The 26,085-nt window shown below is 46.7% G+C and overlaps 1 protein-coding gene across 1 annotated transcript; it reads left to right on the top strand.

Moving 5' to 3' along the window:
- The first annotated feature begins 1,457 nt into the window (after positions 1-1,457).
- ripk4 (receptor-interacting serine-threonine kinase 4) lies at positions 1,458-16,828 on the top strand. Its single transcript, XM_015341156.2, has 8 exons — positions 1,458-1,760; positions 6,083-6,374; positions 7,739-7,887; positions 9,727-9,776; positions 11,859-12,017; positions 12,670-12,779; positions 13,120-13,354; positions 13,966-16,828. Exons 1-8 carry the CDS (start codon positions 1,573-1,575, stop codon positions 15,225-15,227), a joined length of 2,445 nt encoding a protein of 814 aa, XP_015196642.2. The 5' UTR covers positions 1,458-1,572; the 3' UTR covers positions 15,228-16,828.
- Positions 16,829-26,085: the final 9,257 nt, after the last annotated feature.

Raw genomic sequence — 26,085 nt, 5'->3', positions numbered from 1 at the left:
AAGACAAGGTTTTACTGTCTAGAATCTTTCTGGTTTGTACCGTAATTTCTCAGCTGTGGTTTAATCTGCACAATAGAATGTGCAAAAAGTATACAATAACAATGAATATGCTTCTGCTTAAGGATAAAGCATATTTTTCATCAGACCACTAAAGAGGCTAATGGATGTATTCAGAGACGCACAGCAGCATCGCCAGCACCACCCATTCAGAATAAGGTGAGAGATGAATGTCCTGTACGCAGCACTGATGCAATGGGGGAACTGGTGTGATTATCATCTTGCTAGATGTTTTCATCTCGGGTTTGCCTCAGCTACCATAATTTGGGACAAGGCAGTGACCTCTAGAAACCCCTCAGTCAGAAGTTGCTGTGTATCATGCTAAAGTCAACATCAGAGCAAACCTGCATGTCTTTGTTTTTGTCAGAACGTAACATCAGGATGAAGTCCTTCAGTCTTAAGATCACAGACCTGCATTGCCCAACGTCTCACTCTATGAAGACCTTTCAGCTTGATCTAGTTACTTGAGAGCAGAATTGCTATCAAATCCAGGCTGGGCCTGGCAAATAGACCTCTAAGAAAAACTGCCTTGCTGCTGTAAGGGGTGCTGATGGGCCAGCAGGTGGTGCCCTTTCCCTTGGACAGGATTTCCAACCCACTGTCCCACAAAGGTGCCTGGGGACACTGTGCAGTGGGAGGTGCCATCTGTTGGATGAGATGCTCCTTCAAGGTCCTGGATACTTAGTCATTACGGAACTGATGGTATTTTGTATAAGTTAGGGGTGTCAAACCTGACGTCTTGGCTAAATTGTACCACGATTTTGCACAATTTAACCTCCCTAACGTTTTCCCTGTAATCAACTGGGTAAGCAATTGCTCATTTTCCCCCCTGATCTGCCCAGGTAAGGGCAGCATTTCACCAGTGGAAGAAGTGGGTCCCTTCCAGTATGTAAAGCACTCTGGGATCCTTTGGGCTGAAAAGCATGATGTGAACCTGGTAATATTCTAATAGTAATGGTGATTTCAATTAACAGCAGAATGTGAGAATGAGGTCCTAGTCTAGTTAGGTAGATAATAAACCAACTTCTGACTGTTCTCAACCAAAGGATTTAATCTAGCCATTATATTAGTACAGATAATGTAAACTTTTTATATATTATAAATTACCCTGTTCTGTCCTGCCTGGCCAATCTCACGTGTGGTCTCCAGTCCTGCCGAGCTAATGCACAGGATTATAAAAATTACATAACGAGACAATGGGAATGGGAGGACTAGCTTAACTATCCCAAGGGAACTCTAAAAATATTTTCAGTGGGCAAAGGCACACCTTCCTCAAGCCTCAGCCTTCCCAGCGGTGTATTATTGACAGGGAGCCGAGCGGAGGCAGGAAGTGATGTCACAGGTGAGCAGTGGAAGGTCTGAGGCCACTCCCTGTTCACCTGGGGAGGGGATAGAAAGGGTTAGACAGCAGGGGAAACAAGGAAGAGCTGTGAGGGAGAGAAGGAACAGGAGTGCCCAAGGAGAGAGACAGAAGGGAGATTTTCGCTTTGGAATAAACACGTTTTGGTTCAGGACATGGAGAGGCCAGAGAGCTCCCATGGCCCTGGGATAATGGGGCTGCTGAAGACCTTTGACTCCTCGGAGTTTGGGAGCTGGGAAAAAATTGGCTCTGGAGGGTTCGGGCAAGTCTACAAAGTGCGACATGTCCAGTGGAAAACATGGCTGGCAATTAAGTGCCCTCCAAGTCTTCACGTTGACGAGAAGTAAGTGTTTCATGAAGTTAAAAACAAGGTGCTGGCTGGGTTTTCACGACCTCTGGCCTTCGTGCTAAAAAACAACACGTTGCTTGTTGAATCTGCTCGTTCATCTAAGATAAGAGGCCGTGGTGTGTTACTGCTGTTTGGCAAGGTGGCTGAGGTTGTTGGGTTTTGAAATTAAATGAGGGTAGATTTTGAGCTGTTCAGTCTTCACCAGAAGTCAGGCCTAAACTCTGTGAATGATTCATGACTAGTGATCTGTGTTTGTCCCTAGACCAAAGAGAATGCTGGAAACGGAGCTCTGGGGCCATTCAGCTACAGTGTACATGTCTGAACAACTTTCTCATACTTTTTGAGGTGTTTGATGGTCTGCTGTCCGCAGTTCTGTAGAGGATTTTTATGTCTTCCACGTAGCCTTAGTAAGAGAGCTGTTTGTAGGTACTGAATTATTATAGACTGAACAAATATTGGCTGATTTTACCATTAAGTGAACTTTAAATCTGAAGTCTTTGTAATCTACAGTATGTAATTAAATTGCAGCAAGTCTTTTTTTATATCTTGTATTTAAGTTTCCTTTTAAAATTGGTTGTGTGTCAGACCAGCTGCACATGACGGGTTAGGTTCTCGGGACCTGAGAATAATGAGGAGGCGTGCGAATTCGCAGGCAGGGGAACGTTTTTGCTTCTCTATGCTCCTTTTCCGGGGGGGCTCCTCTTAGTGGAGGATTACGAAGCTCTTCAATGCCCTTGAGCGAGGAAGGGGCCCGGGCTGTGAGCTTTCAGTGCGGCCCCCTCGTATTTGTCGCGCACAGGAGAAAAGATCGCCGTGTTTTCATTTCAAAAGCGCCTCCTGTATATCCCTGTGACGAGACAGCACCTGCCTGGCTCAGGGTGGTTTCATAGTGTGTTGTCAGGAAAGAGCGCAAGAGCCTAAAAATCAAGGACGTGAACAGCACAGCCTGCTTGCGATAAGGAACAAACGACGCGCGCGCCTCTGTCGTGGGCCGTGTCCATGAGCCTGTCTCGTCGTGCTTCAGATTCAACCCGTGACTATTCAAGCAGTCCCTTACCTGGAGGGCAGGCAGGGGCCTCCAGGGTCTGACCACATGTCTAGGGGCCTGGAGATGGGGGTCTTATGGCCTTCGAGGGTCCTCTCACCTGCAGGCACGAGTCCCTTGTCCCTTGCCCTGCAGAGCAGTCTGGGACCGTCAGGGACACACCACCTGATTGAGAAAGGCTCAGGAGAGCAGTCTTTTGGCCATCATTTCGACAGTCGCGTGCTGTCTTTGTAACACACGGCAGGCCCACCTGCCTGAATTCTGGAGCAGGATGTCGTTAGAAGCAGTGCAGTTGCCTCCATGGTCAGATCAATCAATGCAGACAAGGTCAAATATATTGCAGCTAGATTTGTTTTGATTTGACCATACTTTAATATAATATTTCGTTTGATGATTTCCAGTAGAGTATTGTATCGTTTGCGTGCCCGTGCTGACTGATGAACGGGGTTTTTGCGATGCACACAAGTCTGCAGGTTTTATTTTTTCCCGATCATTATACAATTCACAGCACCTTCGGGTTATCAGATGTATAATAACAAAGTGATTTCCTTTGTGATACACGGTGTTTGTAGGCTTCAGTTCCCCTTCACTCCACACTGGTGAAGCTGTATAACTGGCGTGACAGCTGGTTGAATGTCTGGCTGATGATCTAAAATCTTAATGGACTCCACAGTGTACCTGGTGGCTGATTTCTGCTGGCTCCCGACTTCTATTACCCTAGGAAGGCACCCGTGATGTTGGTGAACAGACACGGGCAGTACAGAGGCATTGAACACTGGCCCCGTCCTTTCAATGTGCGTTTTGTGTGGGTGACCCCAGCTAGCTGGGAAATGGAGAAATATAATAAACAGGCTTGCGTGTCTCCTGTAGGTGTGTTCCAGCACCTGAAGAAGATACAGCTGAGCTAGAAATGTTACTTCTTACAGAGGAAATGAGGAAATAATTTCTTCATCTTGTTTCCACTGTGCCTTCCCTTTAAGAAGCTCACCAGATTGCACAACACTACGTCTGTCGTATTACAGAGTCTGTACTGCTACCCTGCCCGTTTTTGAGTTTTTTTGGGCTTGTGCATGTTCAGACTGAGAACCTGTGATGTGATTGTGAAAACAAGGATTTGGTTCAGGTTATTTTTTTTGTTGTTGTTGGTTCTTCCTGTAATCTCCTTCCTTACCAGCACAAAAATAGACCTGTGGCTTGACTTCGTGATGCTCGATATGCCCACAAGCCAGGAATCTCCTTAAGTAACTTACTGTGGCCCACGGGGCATTAAACAACCCACGAGTATTATCTGCACTTCACTGTCATTTCCTTTCCTGCTTATTCCATCTCCTGTGATCTCGGCTCTACCCTGTTGTTATTCTTCTGTGATCGTTCCTGTTAACTGACTGTTCCTTTTCAAGCAGTTTCTGAAAAGGCTGTGCTAAGTGGTTGAGCAGGAATGGTAAAGATGAGGTTATACATGTCTTCACACAGTGATGGGGTTAACAAAGATCCTGACCTGGCGCCCAGTGAACCCAAACCAGAGGCATATCACTTTTGAACATCTACCCTAGACCTCAGCTCCATAAACTGCTAGAATCTGTTCACAGGTGCTCTTTGTTCGACGAACTTCTACCTAACCAGTGTTTATGGAGACAATGAGCTATGTTGCCAAACCAGTCCTGCTGGCCTACAGGTAAAAGAAGACATTGTCTTTTTTCTGAAGAGTGCAAAAAAAAAAGTGCTTTTAGTCAAGAGATTAGCCAGCAGGCACTCTCTCTCAGATCTTCACTTAAATGGATGTTTCCTTCGGCAAGTCAGTGTTCCAGAATTTGAGAACACTTTGCAAAACTCGGCCTGAGAGCGAACTTGGGACAGAGGTGGCTCTGTGTGCCTTTGCTCTTCTGTAGCTAAGGGCCAGTAATTCTCACTTCTACGTCTCTGTCTGTCATGAGTGGTCACACCGTAATTAGCTGTTAGTCAGCTATCGAAGATTCTGAAGCAGGGTCTTATTGTCACCCAAATTCCATTTTTTTAATAAAAAAAACAGAGTGGCAATTTGATGCTAAGCCTAAGTGCCTTTGGTCATCAAAGTGGAAGCTTTTAGTTTTATTTTTTGCCACTTATTTTTTGCTTAGACAGCTTGCAGTCCACTGTTCTATCCCGAAGAGCTCACTGGTCTGAGCTCGATGTTTTAGAATGGAGTTTATACTTATGATGAGAAGAATGGAGTTAAAAAGGCTTTTTGCACATAGATATAGGCGCCATTAATTCCAGTAGCTAGGTTTTTCATTTGTTAATTTTCAATAGTCTTTTAGCTTTTGGAAAAGACTTCTCCTGCTGTCTCTTCAGTGTTGTCTATGACATTGGGGCTTTAGGACTGGTTAATGAGTGCCGACAGTAAGAGTTTGGAGACAACCAGACTATTAACTTTCATTGCCTTGCATGGTTTACTTAGGAAGGCACCCTGAGGAACGCCATTAAGGCATTAAACCTGTCATTCAGATACTCGCCATTGATTTATAGTCCTGCATATCAACAAGAGACTGCAGAAGCTGGGACAGTGGTCTCATGTAGCCAGCTGTATGTACAGATGTCTTCTTGTAACGGGTGCTTTGGGGGGCTTTTCATTTGAAGTCAATGGCATTTGTGGGAATTTGTATTAAACAGATTTCTTGGAATATTTTCTCATGCACGGGCCAGGAATGGGCATCAGGTGAGCTATTTTTTTTGCAGAAGCAGGCCTGTGGTGAGCAACAGATGGCTTATTGCTTCCTTCCTTCTGAGCCAAATGTGCTCCAGAGCCCAGCACGACATCAAGGAAAAAGACCATTACTTCAAATCAGGGCACTTTGTACTGCTACTGAACAATGAGACTTGCAAGGAAGCATTTAATCCAAATGCAGGCATATCAGTTATCACCTTTGCTCCTTGTTTATGTTGGAATGAGCTGTGTCAGTGATTTGGGTAAACTCTGCTTTGCATATGAAAGGCAGAGGGGTTGCTGATTTTGTTAATTTGAGGCGTTTTATCAAATCAGATTTCGTTTCGGCATTGTCAGCAGGTCTCAGTCTTAATTCTTGGCTCACGTTCCTCTTTCCACGTTTAGCCACGCACGTTTGCCAGAGGATCATAAACGCCTCTCTGCGTGTAGGCTGAGTGGCCAGATTCCCGGTGAAGGAGACTGAGCTCGTTTTCCCAGGCCGCTCCGCTTGGCCCTGGTTTGAGTTGGCGAAACCGCTCCTCTTCCTGGCCCGCCGTTTTAACTGCTCTGATCCTGCCGTGTCCGCAGGGAGCGCTCCGAGCTGCTGGAGGAGGCCAGGAAGATGGAGGTGGCCAAGTTCAGGTACGTCCTGCCGGTGTATGGGATCTGCAGCGACCCCGTGGGGCTGGTGATGGAGTACATGGAGACCGGCTCCCTGGAGACCCTGCTGGCCTCCGAGCCGCTGCCCTGGGAGCTGCGCTTCCGCATCATCCACGAGACGGCCGTGGGCATGAACTTCCTGCACTGCATGAGCCCCCCTCTCCTGCACCTGGACCTCAAGCCCGCCAACATCCTGCTGGACGCCCACTACCACGTCAAGGTGAGAGTCGGAGGGGCTCGCCCAGAGGGGAGACGTCCCGGGCACCCGCTGGTCCTGCTCGGCCGGGGGGGGGGGGGTTACTAGGAAAACAAAAAGACATTGGCTTTTTTTTTTTTTTTTTTTTTACACAAAGGGTGGTGGGAGTGTGGAACAAGCTACCCAGCCATGTTGTTGAAACGGACTCCCTGGCTGCTTGCAAGGGACAGAGAGAAACAATCCCCAGATCAATTAACTACTAACTAATAAGCAGGTCAGGAGGGCCTTATGGCCCCCTCTGATTTGTAACTGTCCTCACGTTCAATTGAAATAGCAGCTCCTCGCCTTTTCTTCGGGGAAACCGAGGTTTAATGGGAGCAGCAGCTTGTAATCTTCTGTGAAAAGGGACATCGACTCGCTGGCGCAGAAGTTAGGCTTTTGCTCTGGCAGGGGTTTAGGTTTTCAGGTTCTTGTTTGTTTTGCTGGGGACGCCGTGGGAGGGGGGGTGTGTGAGGCTTTTTTGTTTTCCCCAAACAAAACAGAATTCATTTCTCTTGAGGCTAAAGACTCCGGCAGTGAAGCCCTTTTGAGGTGTGTTCCATAAGAAGCTGCCTTTTTTTTTCCCCATCTGCCTGATTTACCCCTTGATTAGAGACGCAGAATCCGCCACTGCAGTGTTTCTGTGTTTTATGCAACTTTTGTTTTCGAGAGCAAGGGATGAAAGTAGCCCGTGCAGCTCAGCCCCGGCCCTGATCCCCACCTCTCCCTGCAGCTGGCTGATTAATGCGAGGGGCCTGGATGGGTGGACCTTTCAGCCTCCCACCTCGCTCTTACAACTCCCGCCTGTAAACACGGAGCGCGGGCCAGTCTCGACAGGAATAATCCCCGCTCCGGCAGCACGAGGCTCGCCCACGCACAGCGCTCGGGAAGGGGAGCTTCTTGGCGGAGGAGTGGCAGTGAGGGGGGGGAAGAAACGACAGCACACGAGACGGCCCACATAGAAATATAATCCACCCCAGGTTAAGAACGAAAACACTGCTCCTGCTCGGGGGTTACCCTCAGCGAACCGCAAAAAAACGCTGTCACAATCGCCTAGGTAGAAAAGAAAGGGAGAAGTCCCGTATCGGAGCTGCAGTGGCCGATGGGGCCTGAGCTCTTCCCGGTTCGTTCGTTTTAAGCGGACGGGATGGGCCTGGTCCCCACTCGTGCAGCTGGGTGGGCTCCGTCAAGGTACAGCAGCAGGGACTGCACCCCAAAACCCACCGAGGGCCCCCCCACTGTGCGGGGTACTCCCCACGTCGCGGGGCTTCGTCCTTTTAACAATAAAAACAGAAGAAAACGCACGCCGGACGGGGGCCCCCAACCCTTGCCTGTTGGTTTTCCTTCAGATTTCGGATTTCGGCCTGGCGCGGTGGAATGGTCTCTCCAGGGCTGACGACATCAGCCGGGACGGCTTCTGCGGCACCATCGCCTACCTGCCCCCCGAGAGGATCATGGAGAAGGACAGGGACTCGGACACCAAGCACGACGTGTACAGGTCAGTCCGCCGACAGGGGCCCGGCTCTGTCCCCCCGCCGAATTCGCACGGGACACGCAGGGGCACGCAGACTCTCCAGGGACAGCAGTTCTTCCAGTCACCTCTCAGACGTGGACTTTTCCAGGGAGCTAGAAGTGGGATTAAGTAATGACTATCTTGGATCCTCCAGCGAATCCAAGCTGCATGTAACCCATTGCCCAGCCCCGGCTGTGCTGAATCTCGCTGGAGATCTTCATCACCAGCTCCCAGGCCCTGTCCTACCTGGCAATGTGACGCCAACAATTTCAGGCTCATTTTTTCTGTATTCCCTGCATTTCCCATTGAGCCACTGACGGGAAGTGTTCCTCACAAGGAGTTTTGACATTTTAAATCGCACTTACTGAATTAGTTCCTGGCATTTGCTCTTTTTTTCATTCTCGCTGTAGGGCTCAGACCGGAACATTGCTTGTTCCGTGAAATCCCTGTTATTACCTTTGACACGTTTTGTTTTTTAAAAGTGCGGTAAATTCTGAAGCCTCTCAGAGCCTCGTGAAGCTGGCGCTGGGGGGAGGCGAGATGGAGGTGGAGTGTTACTGCAAAGTTTGTGTCAGCCTCACGTGTGCTGTGTTGTCTGGAGCACGCAGAGTCCTCCAGAATTTTCTCCGTCCACCCCTTGTGTGATCATCACCGCCCAGGGCTGCTGTACCTGGCCCTATGTCCCAGACACACCCTGTCGATGATGTAATGTGTCCCAGCACCTGTTAGTCCTCAGCTGTGAGCCTTTGTGTTCGTCTGCTACACAAAGCCACGCAGCACAGCCTGATGGACGCATGCATGCAGTGTGCTGGCTGATCCTGTTCCCTGTGGATAGGTGGCAGTGCGGGTCAATTTGAAACCCAAATAAGTCTGACAGCCCCGATCCCTCTTCACACGCCAAAATGCCTGGATTCTTCTTTTAAACTTGTGTTGAACTCCAGTGGCTGGAGAAACATTAAAGTCAACAAGTAAACCTGCCAAGAGTTGGTGAGATAGGAAAATGTGCCAAAAGGCCTTTTCACATCTGTACCCTCTCTTATACTGTCTTGTGTTGCTTGTTCACCCAGACAGGAAGAGAGGCTCCCACACACGTCACATTCATACTGTCCAGTTCCCTGCATGTCTCTGCTCTTCTTTCTTCAGGCTTCGTAAGCATTAGGATCCACTGCAAACACTCCGGATCTAGTGGTTCTCAATTCTAGTTCTCTGGAACCACCATCCAGCCAAGAACTTAATTGCAGGCAAATTAATTTCAACTTTCTATTTGAGGTGCAGTTTTTTTTTTCTCAGCTCTTACACTGTTGTAGGGCATTCGTGGTTGGTTCCAACCCTATGCCAATTCCTAAGTCTCAGAAATGCCCTCGTTTACTATAGGTATGCTAGCTAAAATCTAACAAATGTGATTTAAGCAGGATAAAAATACACACACTCGCTGTGGGAGTGGCTGGACATTGCCACTCCCTCCTGTACCTGTTCATCATATACTGACTGCCTGTTATGAACTTTTTATAGAAATAAAGGAACAAAGTCCTCGCTTACAAGTTGATGATAAACTGCATAAAATGCCGAGGTTGTTCGAAATAATGCAATGTATTTTTTTCAAGCATTTTCTTTGATCACAGAAAAAAAAGCTATAAACCAACAGGCAGATCAATTACAGGCATTAATTAGCACTGGTGATGAAAGGCCCAGTGGAATAAAAACCAGTTCTTACACATGCTGCCCCAGGATAAGAGTTGAGACGCAGTGGTCTGGACAGAACTGTAAAAAATTCCACCCGTCTTGCTTCTCATGAGGTAATTGTTGTTTTTTTCCACCTTGCAGTTTCTCAATCGTCATCTGGGGAATACTCACGCAGAAGAAGCCATATGCAGGTACGGTGTTTGTCGTGGTGTGGACTTCTGTCAGAAATAATTTTTCTAAACGTCCGCGTACTTGAAAATGACATGCTGTCTGGCGCGCTTTGTATCTTGACCAATAGAATTGAACAGTTTTAGAAGTTGCAATTATTTTAAGGCTCGTATCCATAGGATTAGCACAGTGCGGGTTCCTGACTGTGGATGCTTGCGTGTGGAACGTAGAACACGCTTGTGAAAGGTCTTTTGAGCCATCACATGTTTTCAGGAAATAGCCGACATAGATTGAACAGTGCAGCCTTAAGTGATGACATGCTGCTAACTCTGTAGTATCTATACCCACATGAAGAGTGATCTCGTGAAAACATGCCACACACACCTCCACCTGCACCCTGCTGTAATTAACACACATATTCCCGTATGTGATCAGCACGGAGAAGCCAGAGGGCATTTTTGAAGTGAATTCAGGACGTTCCTGGTGTTTACAGGTAGTGTCATTCCGCTTGGAGCAATCGTGTGTCTGAGTGATCTCTGCACGCCCCAGCTGTGGGAAGATGTTTAAAAGACAAGCACACTTGTGTACCGCATTCAATTTCCCCCTCAAACTGTTTAGAGTCCATGTGAGACGCTGGCAGTGATTTCCTGGAAAAGAGAGCAGCCAAGTCCGAGTCATTAACCGTCTCTTTTGAGTCTCTTTTCAGCAAAGGGCGTAGTCAGGCCCTTTCTGTGTTGTTTCAGATTCATCACCCCCCCACCCAGCCTAGCTGAATGTTTACTCTTCACATTCCAGTGCTTGGTGACGGCTGCAGAATCACTTTTTCCCAGAGTTAAAGTCAAACCTTTTCTTCACGCGCTGACTGGTATGCGAACATGAGCAGCTCTGACCATAACATAACATCACTTTATTAGCCCCTATACAATTTCTTGCATTAGGAATTCGTCTTTTCACATACCCCAGCTTGCTCTCCACGAGACACACAGACAGGGAGAGAAGCTGGGGGTCAGAGCGCAGGGTCAGCCATTGTGCAGTGCCCCTTGGAGCAGTTGGGGTTAAGTTGCCTTGCTCAGGGGCCCAGCAGAGTTCTCTGCCGGCTGTGGGATTTGAACCGGCAACCTCCCAGCCACAGGCGTAGGCGCGGCTCTGCTCCTAGCAGCTGTGCGGTCATGAGAAGGAAGAGTGGCGCTCAGGGTCTGAGTATGAACTCAGAGTATGAACTGAGTATGAACTCAGTAGGAGACTTTGTGACTCGAATTTGTCCGGCCATTCAATTCAGTACCCTCTCAAAGACGGTCAGAAAACCTCATCAGAAATAGGTCGGCCTTCTTTTTTTTATTTGGCGTATTTTTTCAATCTGTCGGGTGTTCTGCAGCTCCCCAAGAAAACACAAGTGATGGTAACTGTCAGGGTACTTCCTGGGGTTGGTACTCCTACACCCTGTGAAATTTCTTTGCTGTCTCACTCAGGCGTTTCAGTTCTGTTGCGGTTTTAAACTTTTACCCAGTTCTTGAAACAGAAGAAATAAATGCTGATACCCCCTTCCCACAGTCTGGAATAAAAAAATTCAATGTGGGTAAATCAAATGATGGCTACAGGCCTGTTAGGTATAAAAAACACAAACAAGAAGTCCTGATTTTGGCTACCCAATACAAAGACACACATTTGCCTCACTTCCTCATGGATTTGGCCTTATGAAATGATCCCTGTTCTCAAAAGCGGTTTTGGGGACGTCAGAATATTCAAAAAGGAAATGAGCTTGAGAATGTTTTTTTTTGTTTTTATCATCTCAACTCAAGGCAAGAGTGTTTGGAATTAAAAGGCACACCCATATTGAAGTGTTCAATGTCACAGATTAAAATCTCGTTTGATTAAAAATGTAAATGGAGGGGGGTAGGGGATTTAGTGAGTTACCACTGAAAAGTGCTGGTGCCCCCCCAAAAAAGATTAGCTGTACCGGTCCATTTCAAGCACTGCCTGGGGAGTTAAATGACCCAAAAAAAAAGAGATCAGTGACTCTCACACTCGGGGGCAGGATTCCTTCTATGTTTCACTCTTGGTGATTGAAAGAGGAAAAAGCAACTGACTGTCTGTGGGTCCCACAGAGGAGAACAACATCCTGCACATCATGGTGAAGGTGGTGAAGGGCATGCGGCCTGAGCTGACGGCCGTCCCGCGCTCCCGGCCCCCCGCCTGCGCCGGCTTCATGGCTCTGATGCAGAGGTGCTGGCAGGAGTCTCCCAGAGCCAGGCCCAGCTTCGAGGGTGAGTGGCCAAGCCGCTGTGAGAAGCCGAAATCGTCCGAGGCGTTCGTGTGAAGACGTGAAAAGCAGAAGCTCTTCCTGATACCTCAGGAACACCTCATGTTGCATCAGGTGATGTTTCCTGGAAATGCGCAGGGAGCTAAACACTGACTCGGGTCACACGCGCACAGAAAGAAGGTAGTTCTCGCATTGAGACGTTTTCAACACTCGTCTGCTCGGTTGCTGCCTGTTTGTAGCACCCAGCTGTAAGGGAGGACGTTCGAAATGGTCCTTCTCTTCCATTTTGCTTCTTGTTTCTGAGAGTGGGACGGTCTGTCGTTTCCCTTGCAATGCGAAAACCACTGATAAAAATAACGACCGGACCTGACGTTTACCTCTGGAGACCATGAGACATCGGCCTTCGACCAAAAAAAAAAAAGAAACAGTGGCTGTGAAATAGGATGTTATCCAGCTGTAGGTCACGGTATTGTGAAAATAAAAGTAGAAATTAAAGTCTGCGGGCTTTTCCACACTCTCATAACGGGCTGTTGAATCAGATGTTTTTTTGTAAATACCAAATCTAATGCTTCAGTGCACCGCAGAAGTTCCCACACAAAAATGAAGATGTCTGTCTTGTGATTCAAGAGGCGTGCTCTGTTTTTGTTTTTTTAAAGAAATTACTTCGGAGGCCGAAGAGCTGTGCACCAAACCCCAGGAGGAGACTAAAGACCTAGTGCCTGAAGCAGAAGCCAGTCCAAACCACAGGCAGGACTATATCCAGCAGGTACAGATCCCTGTGTACGCCAGCACAGCTCTTCACAGCTACACGGAACACTTCTGTGCCCCTAGTGACTAACATCAGTCTTTATTATGGTATCTGCCTGAACTGGTTTTTCAGCCTGCTTCTTGACAAAATGTGTCTGACTTTGGGGGGTGCTATTCTTCCTTGCACACTGCCACGAGCCAAAGCCTTTCACACCAGTCTCCAGCAAACATCAACAATCGCTTTGTTGGCTAAGAGCTTCACAGTGTTCCCCTTCCAAAGCACAGATGTCTTGTCTTGTGTTCCCATCGCATGTCGTTTTTTGTCTTTTGTTTGTCTCTTTTCTCCCCCCCCCCCCAAGGTGCAGCAGAGCAGGCCGAAGTCCACCGCCCTGACCGAGAAGGACTACAGCCTGTCGGAACTGCTGAGTCAGATCGACTCGGGGATTTCACAGAGCTTCGACCGGGTCAAGGAGGACTGCGGCCATTCCAAAGAGAACACCAGCAAGAGGTTGTCGGGGATCTCGTCGGTCGACTCGGCCTTCTCCTCCCAGGGCTCCATCTCCCTGTCCTTCGAAAAGGAAAATGCTGCTGGAGGTAAGAATGCAGCCCTGATCTCGTCAGAACGTAATCCAGGTTGCGTCTTCAGGCCACCTTGCTCGTTTGGTAGTACAGCAGCACAGTAAAGAAATGGCCGGACAGACCTTGTAGATTTAACGTGGGATGTTGGCCAAAACTGAAACCGGTATTCTAAATGAGCTCTTACTAGAGCATTGTAAAGCTTGAGCGTAACTTGTTTGATTCGGTTTCGGACTTGTCTACACATTCAAGATGTCCGCTTTTTTATTTCTTTAACACAATGACGTGAAGTGGACAAAGAAGAATCTACCTAAAACACTCTGAAACCTTGTGTGTGTGTATCTCACTCTGTGATGGTAACTGGTGATAAAATATTTCGGTTCTCATACTGTTATAGAAATCTCTGTATGAGCTTATCATATCCATAAAGCCTTTTTGCTTTTGTTGTCCTTGGGTCATTTTGTATGTTCTGACTGCATCAGAAAAACCCAATAGCAAAAGCAATTAAAATATGAGTGAAATTCCGGCTGGAAGCCTGCAATCAGACGTTAGTCCGTCTGTAATATCAGGGAGAGCACAGATGTGCAGCTGCTTTGAGTATCTCATGATTCTCCTCCTTCTGCCTGCAGACTCGGGCACCCTGGACGTGCAGAAGAAGAAGCTGTGCGAGGCCATCAGGACAGAGGACATCGCCAAGCTGATGAAGATCCTGCAGCCGCAGGACGTGGATCTGCTGCTGGAGGGGGGCTCCAGCCTCCTGCACTACGCGGTTCTGCTCTCCAACGAAGAGGCCGTCAAGTTCCTGCTGCTCAGCAACGCCAACCCCAACCTGGCCAACAAGAGGGGCTCCACGCCGCTGCACCTGGCAGTGGAGAAGAAGCTGAAGAACATCTCCGAGCTGCTCCTGGGCCGGAAGACCAACGTCAACGCCAAGGACGAGGACCAGTACACCCCGCTGCACTTCGCCGCGCAGAACGGGGACGAGACCATCGCGAGGCAGCTGCTGGACAAGAACGCCTCCATCAACGAGGTCGACTTCGAGGGCAGGACGCCCTCCCACATCGCCTGCCAGCACGGCCAGGAGAACGTGGTGCGGGTCCTGCTGAGCCGGGGGGCCGACGTCCACGTCCGGGGGAAGGACAACTGGACGCCGCTGCACTTCGCCGCCTGGCAGGGCCACCTGTCCATCGTCAAGCTGCTGGTGAAGCAGGCTAGCGCCAACGTGGACAGCCAGACCTCCGACGGCAGGACCCCCCTGCACCTGGCCTCGCAGAGGGGCCAGTACAGGGTGGCACGCATCCTCATCGAGCTGGGGGCCAACGTCCACGTGACCTCGGCCTCCCTGCACACGCCGCTGCACGTGGCGGCCGAGACCGGGCACACCAGCACCACCAGGCTCCTCGTCAAGCACAAGGCCGACATCGAAGCCAGGACTGTGGCCGGCTGCACTGCCCTGCACTTGGCCTCCCTGTTCGGGCATCTGCCCACCGTCAAAATGCTGATCGAGGCGAAAGCTGACCCCTGCTGCACGGACCATGCCCAGCAGTCCCCCTGCCACCTGGCGGCGGGGAAGGGCCATTGCGACGTCGTAAACGAACTCCTCCTCCACTGCCCAGGAAGTGTCAACCTGGCGGACGGGCAGGGCTCCACCCCCTTGCACCTGGCAGCCCGGGAGGGCCACGCGCCCGTCGTCGGCGCCCTGCTCTCCCATGGGGCGTCCGACAGCTGCCAGGACGCCAGGTCCCAGACTCCCCTGCAGCTGGCCAAGGAGAACGGGAAAGCTGGCGTGGTGAAGCTCCTGCAGAAAAAGATCGTGATCCTGAAGCTCACGGAGCAGGTGGACAGTGACTCCCCGGACTCCGGCGGTTCTCTTTGTGAGCGGGCAAGCTAAGGATTCCCAGAGCCGGGCCGCTGGGCGGGGGGCGTCGCCGGGGCTTGTACAGAGCTGTCTTGCGATTTCTGACTGCGTTATGCTTTCAGCCTGACTGCTGTGTAATCAGTCATTTAAGCATTAGGAGCAAAAAGGAAGAGAGGATCAGAGGTAGCCCAAATTATAGGAGACATACCTGTATTATGTACATTCAGCAGTTCTTTTATGGCTCTCATAACTCATAAAGCCAAATGTAACATTTCTCGGGGTGCAGCTGGGAATCTGCTATGGACTTTGATGAGACTGTCCTCACTGCCTACAGTATGATAGCTAATACTGGTAAAAGACATGTGCATATATAGAAAGAGGCAAGACTGCTGATTTTTACAACTTATGTTAATATATTTTATCCTCTTGTTTACTATTTTTATACTTTCTTTTGCACATTTGCTTCGTATGTACTGTAAATACGCCCTTTGTAAATAATAACCCATTACCTTCAAGTTATTAATGATCCAGATGTGTCTTCTCGACAGCCTGCAACAGATGTGTGGAATTTTACCTGCTCGGCACAGCCTGCATCACGAGGACACAGCGGCCACCTGCTCTCTTCAGTGCTGCAGATTGTTCTGAAAGGGTGAAAAATAGGTCTGGTTTTGTAATATAAATAGACACTCACTGATCACTTGCCGTTACTACAATATGAACAACATTTTACATTTTCCCACTTTTCTAAATGGACTCGACCAAGGCCGTCTGTAGCACGTTTGAAATTGAAGAGATGGAAGGCGTTCATAGCAGACCGCAGTGGCTTAGAAGGACTCAATCTAATGTTACTGTCGCCCAGGATTCTCCATTGATAATTGTGCAGTTTCCTGCATTATCCTTTTTATTTGTAGAGAATACAGTGTTTGTATGAGGTGAAATCATTTTAATATATATTTTCTTAAAAGTGGCATGGCCTTTCATTCCTACAGGAGTCAGAGTCTTTTTGAGAGGACCTTGCATTTTCTGTACACATTTGTCATCGTGTCTCCAGAACTTTACAATAACACACCTTCATGGTCATAGACTGCAGTGCACTTGTATTTGGAATGAAAATAAGCAGACGCTCACTTCCGGGCTACACAGTGACTACACCAATGCACTGCCACTACGACAAGAGCTCCATAAGAAAGTGGGAGGGAAATCTAAACATGTAAAGTATACTGTTTGCTCTGTCTTTTTGTCTTACACAAAATACTGTTACGCATTTACAGTAAGATTTAAGATTTTGTGCACAGTGCCTCCATTAATACTGGAGATCAAACCAGGAATAGTGGATGATTGCTTGGTTGAAGACGGTGCTTGTGCAGGCCAGAAATCTGGTCTGCTCAAATGCTACATCGGATCAACAGCTGTGATTCGTGAGAACACTATTTACTTATGTTGCCAAGCAAGCACACATTAAGCCCCAGGTGGAAGCAGATATTTTGCACATTATTTCCTGTTGCCATCTCATTGTAATATAGTGTTGATATGATTTTATATGATGTATCATTAAGAGTTTTGTATTTTTGGAAGTGTTTGCACGGCCTCACTTGTGTAAATAATGGTGCAGTAAAGTACATTTCATTTACGGAGTCTGGTGTATTGTGTTGAGTGCCAAGGCAAGAATGGGCTGTGTTGTCATCTACAGTCTGAGCCTGCAAAGGGCTATTGTGAAGAGCTTGAACTCAAATGATGGCAAATAACCCAGAGGTAAGGTGCGTCTGATCTGCACGTCTTATTTCGTATTGTTCTGCCCTGCCTCTAAAGCTGGTAATTAGCGTTGCCTCTTCATTAAATGACAGCCAAGGAAAATAAAGACGTAAATATTTTCCTAACTATAGATTGCCGAGACAAAACTACTGCACTGCTTGCTTTAGAACGACCAAGGCCATTCTGACTTGTTTTGGCACCCTTGTTAACGCGCACAGCAGGAACCCGCTGGAAGACTTGAATCGGTATTTTAAGGTGCTCGAGGGATACGGGGCGACAGACCCCTTTTTTCAGGCAGCGTGACATTTTATTTCAGCGAGTGGTTCTCCTAGAATGATCATAGAATGATTTTAAATTTCAGTACAAGAAAAGGAGCATCTGAAGATAGGCAGTATAATCAGAAATAGCACCGATCATCTGTGACGATTTTGCATTTGCCAGTGATTTTTGACTGAAGCCCAGCTCCCAGCATTGACAGCTGTGCTCCCCTGGGAGGTACAGAAAGGCTCCTCCAAGCTGCTTGCCCCTCGGGCTGGTCATCTTCTGACACGCCACCAGCTCTGCAGGGAGGTAAGGGAGATTTTTGCACCAAAGCCTGGAAGAGAGGCGTGACCCTTGCTGACATTGCCCCAGGCCTCCAGCCACCCCAACAGTCACAGGGCTCGAAGCCAGCACCTTTACAAGTTGAAACCACTCCACATGGATTGACAAACGTTTCCTACTTGACTGCAGAACCTGTTGAATTTTGACACACCAGGCACATCCTGTAGCTCCCTTTCTCAATATACTGCATCTGTTTCCTCAGTTATGAATGGATAAATCTGAGAGTTGGACACCGTGAATGAAAAGCCTGAGTGATATTTGGACAGGGGGACAGGATATTTTCATTAGCGTTGCTGCCTGGCCTGTCAGCTGAATTTCCTTTAACGTTTTTTCAGTTGATGGCTGTCTAATTCGCCCCAGACAGGATGGCAGACTAACAGAACGATCCTGAGAGAGTCCAGAGAGCAGGCCGGTCAGGTCTTGTGGCAGCAGGAGCAGGGCACCGGGCGGTGCTTGCTACCCTCTGCTTAAGAATCCCGTCTGAAGTCTGCCGCCTGTGTCATCACATAACAAATCCCGATGCAGCTGTGGGAGCCAGTGTACAGCGTAGGAGCCACTGTGCCCACCACTGGACTGCTGTGGCACAGCTGGACAAGACTGTCCCCGCCTGTCGCCAGGTGTGAGACTGTGTCTGCCTCTCCACTTGCATGGAGGGGAACACAGGGAAGAAAAGCAAAGGAGCATTATTCTCATAACTTAAGAAATTGCAAAGCGTGCTTTCAGGTTTAACTCATGGTACAATGTTATTTTCTTAGGTTACGTAACAGGGGCCTGGAAACCACTAGAATACTGCTTTACTTAGAACTTATAGTAATATTTGCATTAGTACTATTGTGTTTAAATCATGTAATATTGAAGAGCTGGCACTGCATTCTGTATGCTGTCTCTTAGATGTTTTATTCAATGCAGGGTTCTATGTCCAGGAATAATTCCATACCCAGTAGCTCCTGTATAAACTAAGAATCCCTAGAAGGAGAATCTATCCCAATAAGTGTCGGTGTTAAGTGGTGCAACAGAGTACAAATCCTTCCCAGAGTCTTAGTCTTAACACCAGATGTTACTAGAATTGCAAGGATTTCTATCTCGGGCTCCATTCTCCTTACACTGGGACTTCCAGCATTCTGATTTCACAATCCCATGTTTCCTAGAGCAGTGACAATGGACCCATCACAGATATTATATTACCACTCTTTTGTATTGTTACTTGTAACATGTTTATTTTAAAGAACAGAAGACTTCTCCACAAACTAGTTTTGTGAGCTAGTTCAGAACCATCAGCGCCTACACCTTATCTAAAACAATTGGTTTTATGATCCTCCAAGTATGATTTGTGTTCAAGGACACAATGTTTTTAAAGCCTTCCATAAGAAAGGTTGCTGCAGTTTATCAGAAATGTTAAATCAAAATCTTTATTGGTTTTGTGGGCTTTAACCAACAATCTGATAAAATATCTATTAAATGCAACAAATACTGTATTAGTACCAAACAAGAAATTCCTTTTGAGGTCAAGTGTTAATAAATGTGTTGGAATTGGTGTTGGAATGTTTCTGTACAGCTAACATATCTAATCTGCATGCCTTAGACTTCTACAATGATAATTATTAACGGGACCGCTATGAAATACATTTTTGAGCTTTTGTTCCAGGGAAATACAAAAGTATCCTGCCATCCTTGAAATATTAGTAGGCCATTCTGTGGTGCAGGTATTTAAAAATACCGGTTCAATCCCAATTCAAACAAAACTAAAGAAGTGTGAAGTCTGATAAAAATAACTACCACGTATGCACAGCATTGAAATGTGTGAAGCCTCACCTGATGGAAAAGTACAGTGAGGTTTGTTGTGGCAGAGAGGTGTTTGAGATTTTGGTACTCCAGGCAAAGACGGTTACAGCTCACAGATCAGAGCAGTTTCCCACGGTGCTGGAAGGTTTATTATGTACAATCACCTCATGCATTTACAGTTAACACTCTGGTGGTATCAGAGAACGGCCATTGAGTGGACTGGAATGACTGCAGAGCACAGGTTCCTAACTCTGGTCTGTGAGGCGTAGAATTCAACAGGTTTTCTAACCGTCTCCAGATTGTCAACTGCTTGAGGCTGCACAGAATATAGAGCAGGAGATAAATTTGTCCAGATGAACCTGCCGTGGATCAATCTAACAGTTCTCCCAGGCCTAGAGCTGTTAAGAACTTAAGGAGACCTAGAAAAGATTCTGGATTCCAAACCCCAAGGACTGGAGTTGGGAAGCCCTGCTCTAAATAATCCTTGTAAGTGTTGTGAGTCACCGATGAAATCATGCTGAAAGGACTGTCTGCTTCCTCAAAAAAAAAAACCAACCAACTAAACTGTTCACTCTTGTTAGCAGTGAGTGAGCCATTCCTATTCAGCTTAGATCTACCATCTGTCCTGTTGCAACCCGTACCGTATGACTCACTCAGTGTTACGGACTGATCATGCACAAGCCATTTATTAAAATGTTGTGTTCAAATTGGTGCTAGCCCTTCCACGCTAATTAATTCCAATAACTCTAGTCACGTCTTTTAAGTTTTGAGCTGAAGTTCCCTTAATGGGCTACTTCATCATCATAAACCAGCAGAAACTGTGGCGCGGAAAAAGGGTCGCTTGGCTTCTGAAGGCTCTTTTGTTCTGTCGCCCGAGGAGCACGTTGCTTTCTCATTCCCCCTCCAGGGAAAATGCCCACTTCACAGCACAAGAAACAGTTTGCCGACTAAGCCTGCAATTCGTCAACGGGCAATATCAAACTTGTGAGGGCTCGGATGAACAATCCCGAAACGAAAACATGGTTGTTCGAGTTACGGCCCTACAAAGGATTTTACGACTTCCGTATCTATGTTTATAAGCCTCTGACAGCTTGTAAGAAGCACTTGAGTTCTGGGAGCCCAGCTGTATAACATTTAGTGGAAATAACACACTTGACTACACTGTGAAATTATAGAGCCTTTTGAGATGAATGAAAGCCCACATTTCCCACTCATCAGTGCATCAGAGTGGGAAATATGTATTACAAACTGCTGTAGAATACTGTTTTGGAAGTGGCTTGCCTTACTAGTTATACAAGAAGCAAACCACATCCCTAATGCTCTGACATGCTGTGGCCCGTTCCTGGAGGTTGCCCTGCAGTTATAATGTGGGTGTATGTGAAGCTGAAGAGAACGCCAAGATTCATGGCTGGATATGTAAATGAAAAGGAACACTGCTGATGTCATGGAAAGTTACTCATTGACAGAGGATCAAAACAGGTAGAAATTCGCTCGCTCGCTGTTTGTTCCTTATTTAACAGCAGGTTCAGAAAGTGTACATATACTTCATGCACGCCAGGTGACCTGTAGACAACGCAAGTGGAGAAAATGAGATGGTTACATATTTAAAAAAAAAACAAGTGGTCTAAACTATGTCAATAAATACGCAATCACCTGTGCAACTGATTAACAAATACCGTGCCAAAGCCAGTGCGTGAGAGATGCACGTTTCACTACACTTGAGTCAAATATTCGGATTTTCATCACAGCGATGTTGAACGCTGAGCTAAAACGCGTCCTGTATTTTGTCCCTTTCAAGCCAATTATACATTTGAGACGCGGGCCGAATTCTTGTCCTGCAACCACGTCGCTCCTAGAAATTCTAATGTGATCATGCCCACCTGGGATCGCCAGCACTGTCTCGTTTAATCAGCAGGGACATTACACCCACCGTGAAGGGGGAACAGTCTCCTCCGCACACCCACAGTTTACGTGTCAAGTCTGAATCGGGCTCTTTGCTCCAGCGAATAAAACGGTAGAAAATGAGAAGTGTGTTATTCCCAGTGATCAAAAGTCGAAGCTGATCACCGGAGGCACTTTTGAGGTATTAGTGTTTTGAAAGTTGCCGAGCTCAAAGGCCTCATTATTGTCCAGCTTCATGAATTTCAAACGCAAACGGCCCATCACATGGCCTCTGTGTCATAGTCATTTTGATGGCAGACTTATTTCACAAGTTTTTATTTTTATGTTCTGCACACTCGTGTTCATGAAGAGAACTGTGGTTAACCTTTGTGTTGAGGTACTCCTCGGAATTCAATCTTTTCCACTGGTCAGAAACGATCGAGAAACTTTCAGCGCAAACCGAAAGTCTACGAAAACGGGACAAGAGTTTTTTGGAAAGCCGAGCTCTCGATTAATCAAACACGTTTTCTTTGTATTCAGCCAGACTTGGGCCAAGCTCGTGTGCGGCTCTTCACTCCACCTACTGGAGAAAGACTGTTGTTGCAGGATTTCAGGAATCTGCAGGAATCTGAAATCTGGACATGCTGTCGCTGATACTGCCCCGCAGTCTGGGGTCCGCACAGAGCACGCTGTGAAAACTGCAACTCTGCAGCTTGTAAAGTTATCGTGAATCTGCTAATTGCTCATTTGGGCTACCTCCCTGAAATATAACAGGATAGACAGTCATTGCGATGCATCTTAAGTTAGATCTAGAGTCCTAGAAGCTTATATTAACTACAAAAACCCGTTATAGCTATACAATCTGTTATCATTCACATTTAAAATTAGATTAATCTTAGATTTCATTTCAGTCTCAATGTAATCTCATGTTTGAGACCGTGAGAACATGCAGACTGCACCCCAGGAACTGGACCCAGGGCCCCCTGTGTTGTGAGGCAGCAATGCTAACTGCTGCACCACTGTGCCACACTTAGTGTCAACTTAATGAAATATAACATTATGGCTCCCAGAAGCCTCTGTGCTCCAGATTTTAACTACAGTTCAACTGTGGTTGGAGGGACTGTCATGCACCGCCAGGGGAGCTGCAGGTTATGGTTATACTTAGCAGAAGGCTCTGTGCAATAGAGGTAAGACTAATTGGTCTGTAATTACTTGGTTTGGTTTGGTCACCCTTTAATAAATGGATGGCACATCAGCAATGTTCCAGGCTGGGAGTATTTTCTCTGACTTGAAAGATTGCTGGAAGAGTTTTGTTAATAGCCTATGAATCGAATCTCTCGTCGAAGAGCCTCAGAATAACACCTTGCTCGACTGCAAATTTGATGATTTCAACCGAGATCCGGCGACGCACCAGTCAGCCCTGTGGGCTGAAGGATTTACATGCTGTAGTAATGATTGCACAGGCTAGCGTGTTTAAATCAAGCCAACTTGCAGAACACCAGCAGGGAATAATGAGCACCAAAGGCTATGGTTTGTCTTATTGAGCACAGCTTCTCTCCCCAGGACAGGAGTGTGCCATGTAAGAGCCAATGTGTGAGGAGTTCATAAAGCCACAAATGTGTGTGGGGATAACTAAAGCAATCTTCAGTGAGAGCGACAGGGTCCTGGGTCTTCACATTTCCTGAGTGCAGGAGGAGGGACATGTGGGTGTTAATCAAAACTTCACAAGGAGGTGTGGGAATAAGGGATTTTATTATTCTGAACTTGGCCCTGTTCATCTCCACATTTTTCATTTCCCTGCTTCCAAGATGAGGCTAAAGATGATATTTAAACTGATTGACTTCACTAGTATTTCCTGAAGCGCTGCCTCAGAATGCTCGCTGCTCTGAAAATGAGTGCACCTCAAAATTGCCCGTGCATGTAAATAATATCCCAGTTTTTTTTTTTATTCAAATACCAAAACACTTCAGCTTATTAAATTTAATGCACAGCATTGGCAAAGCCTTCCAGCTGGAACAATTTTATTGTTCTGCAGGGCATAAAATACTATACTACTGTGATGCTGAATATTTAATAAATATTCATTTTATAATCCAGTGCAGGGATTTATGAAATTCATCAAGTACAGGAGGGACTGATCAGGATAAGGTAGTTTAGAAAGTCTTTGTGGAGCCCCAGTAGCACAGACCAGGGTCTCGCCGCCTGTCTGATACTTCAAGTATCAGACCTGTGACTTGAAAACTTAGTTTTTTTTTGTGAAAGCGTATCTCTCATACCAAAACAGATCCCCACCCCCTTTGAAAACCATATACACCAAGGCAAAGAAAGCAGACGTAAAGACTCAGTCATGCACTTTGGCCCACTCCAGAGCCATGTCACTAGGAATAAGAACCCCCAGAATTAAGCATACAGAGGGGTTGATGTTTTAGTCACAATGAACTTTGCCTTAACTGACTTTTGTGCTGAGCGCTGATCTCCTGGCCGGGGGGGGCGAGGAGGCTGGGACCCCCTGCAGAGGCGGAGGTGGTCTGGAGGGGGAACGTATAAAAGACTTATGTGATGCAGAGAAGGGGATCACATCCAGTCTTTATAATATTTTAGGAAATGGAATTACATCAGGAGCAATTACTGAACTACTGACAGCTGGGGCTGATTGAACTAGGCTGTCGTCAAGCCACCCAGACGCTGGCTATAAACTCCAGGAGTCTCCACTGGTTGATTGCACGTCTCCAGTGTTCGCATGCCAAAGAGCCATGTAAATACAGTTGGGGGACCCACTTCCTCCTCCACTGAAGAGCCGTTCGCACCTGGGCGACACGCAGCAGCCATGAAGCACTATGAAGCAACCATGAAGAAACCTCTCCACCCAGTGGATTAGGGGGTATGTAAGGAAGGCCACATTGTGCTGCTGTACCATCAACAAGGTACTGTACTTTGCTCAGCTGTACAAATGGGTACAAACACAAGTCTCTTTACATTAAAAGCACATCCAAATTGTTTGATAGTAAGAAGATTCTTGCACACGTTGTGCCTTATGGATGTTGTGCCTCACCCCTCACTGTACTGATTGTATTGTATTATTATTATTATTATTGTATCATTCGTTATACTGTGACTGTGTTGTCTGTGTTAAGCTGCTGTTGCACTGCAATCTCCCTCACAGGATCAATAAAGTATCTATAATAGTCCCTATTTTCTTGTAGCCTCCAATCACCAAGCAAATGTGTGGAGGAATTAGGGCTGTCACCTTCCCACAGCCCAGCTGAGAGGTCTGATCACATCACAGGGGGAGCCCCTGTGAGTCGTCTCCTCAGGGGCATTCTCTGTGATGTTAATGTTCATCCTTCTTGGAAGCAAGCCACTATTCTCCTGAACCTTGCCCCAGGTCACACCCTCAGCAGTTGCCTGCTGAGTGCAGCCGCCCACACAGAACAAAAAGTGTATTTGCTGATGGCTCATTATCACTCTGCAGGAAGGCCAGAGCCATGCTTCAGCTGCTCGCTGTTCCTTTGAGTGACAGATCTATTTCTAGTTCACTGGGTGCCTCCAAGACACAAAACTTTGGGGATACCCATGGCTCTTTGTTGACAAGTTTCAGTCCAAAGAGCAATAATATGACAGCGGATCTCACATAATTTGGGGAATTAATCTGAACTATTTATGCTAGGATGGATGGGAGCTGGATGCACAAGGATATCTGCCCAGAACCCTGTGTTTGTAGTGATGTGATGGCAGGAGAGTACAATTTCATTGGAACAAAGGGGATTTATTTTCAAGTGCCTTTCCCAGCCTGCTTCCCTCTGTGTGTACTTTCCATTTAAGGCATCTGTTACTATTCTCTACTGAGCTAAATCTAGGAGGAAAGAGTGAGACAAGGTGCAACTGAGGAACAGTATGCTTCACATGAAGAATGTTCTGTACCTTGAATCATGCACAAGGTAGCCAACTAATAAGTCAAGGAAAAAGCAACTTTATATATGCAAAAAAAAAAACTTTGGCGTTTTTCTTTGAACTAGAAAGTGTTCATATTGCTCCATTTCACTGCAAGAAATGACTGTAGCCTTACATTACCAGCTCTGAGATGAGGAGATGTTTTGAAATATCCTTATCAGGAATGACGTTGCCAAAAAACTGCCATTGTCTTTAAAAATTCTCTCGCTGTTGAACGCAGAACTTTTGTGCTGCTCAAGTTTGAGTTTAATAACAGAGGAAGACAATATTAACATGAAGTGCATTTTTTTGACAAATCGCATTACAGACACAAATCTCGTGGGAATAGAGACAAGAATGCGTTCTTTACACGACTTCAAAACTGACTTTTATTCCACTGACATACTTAGGATTTCTAATAGAACAGTATTAATCAAATGTCGACGCAAACTATGATCAATCTGACCACATACTCCTGGGAAACGACAGGAGGCGAGATTTTAAGTGTCCTTTGAAAATAAAAATTGACTGCGTGTTCAAGCAGTACGTCAACGTTAATTGGAAATGTAGTTAAGTGTCTCTTTCTAAAAAAACAAACATTTCCTACCAGTTGAAGAATAAAAAAAGTTGTAGTATTGTGTATTTGTGGGACCCAAAGGCAAACATAACTTGTTATAACTACCGCGAAAAAAAAACCCATTAACGTATCCGCACACATTTTCTGGAACCTATTCCAGTGAAACGAAAGCCGTGTGATTTTTATCCACCACGGAAACAGAAGGAAATTCCCACGAGTGTTCTCACTAGTTTTTAGACCTGTGGAAAACCCCGCCGTCATCGGCTCGGGTTTTTGATAGTCATAACAACCTGGGAGGGGGGGTGGCATGACAGTCGGTGCTATTGGAAATAAATAGGTAGTCTTGGACGTTACGACTGTTGGGAC

This window comes from Lepisosteus oculatus, chromosome 5 (genome assembly GCF_040954835.1).
Source record: "Lepisosteus oculatus isolate fLepOcu1 chromosome 5, fLepOcu1.hap2, whole genome shotgun sequence".
Lineage (NCBI taxonomy): Eukaryota > Metazoa > Chordata > Actinopteri > Semionotiformes > Lepisosteidae > Lepisosteus > Lepisosteus oculatus.
This window is presented reverse-complemented; position numbering and strand designations above follow the sequence as displayed.

Excerpts from the sequence above, each read along its gene's own strand:
- ripk4 (XM_015341156.2), top strand. The coding sequence starts at position 1,573 with ATGGAGAGGCCAGAGAGCTCCCATGGCCCTGGGATAATGGGGCTGCTG. Across the intron at positions 1,761-6,082 it reads AGTCTTCACGTTGACGAGAA|GGAGCGCTCCGAGCTGCTGG; the intron begins GTAAGTGTTTCA and ends CCGTGTCCGCAG. Across the intron at positions 12,018-12,669 it reads AGCCAGGCCCAGCTTCGAGG|AAATTACTTCGGAGGCCGAA; the intron begins GTGAGTGGCCAA and ends GTTTTTTTAAAG.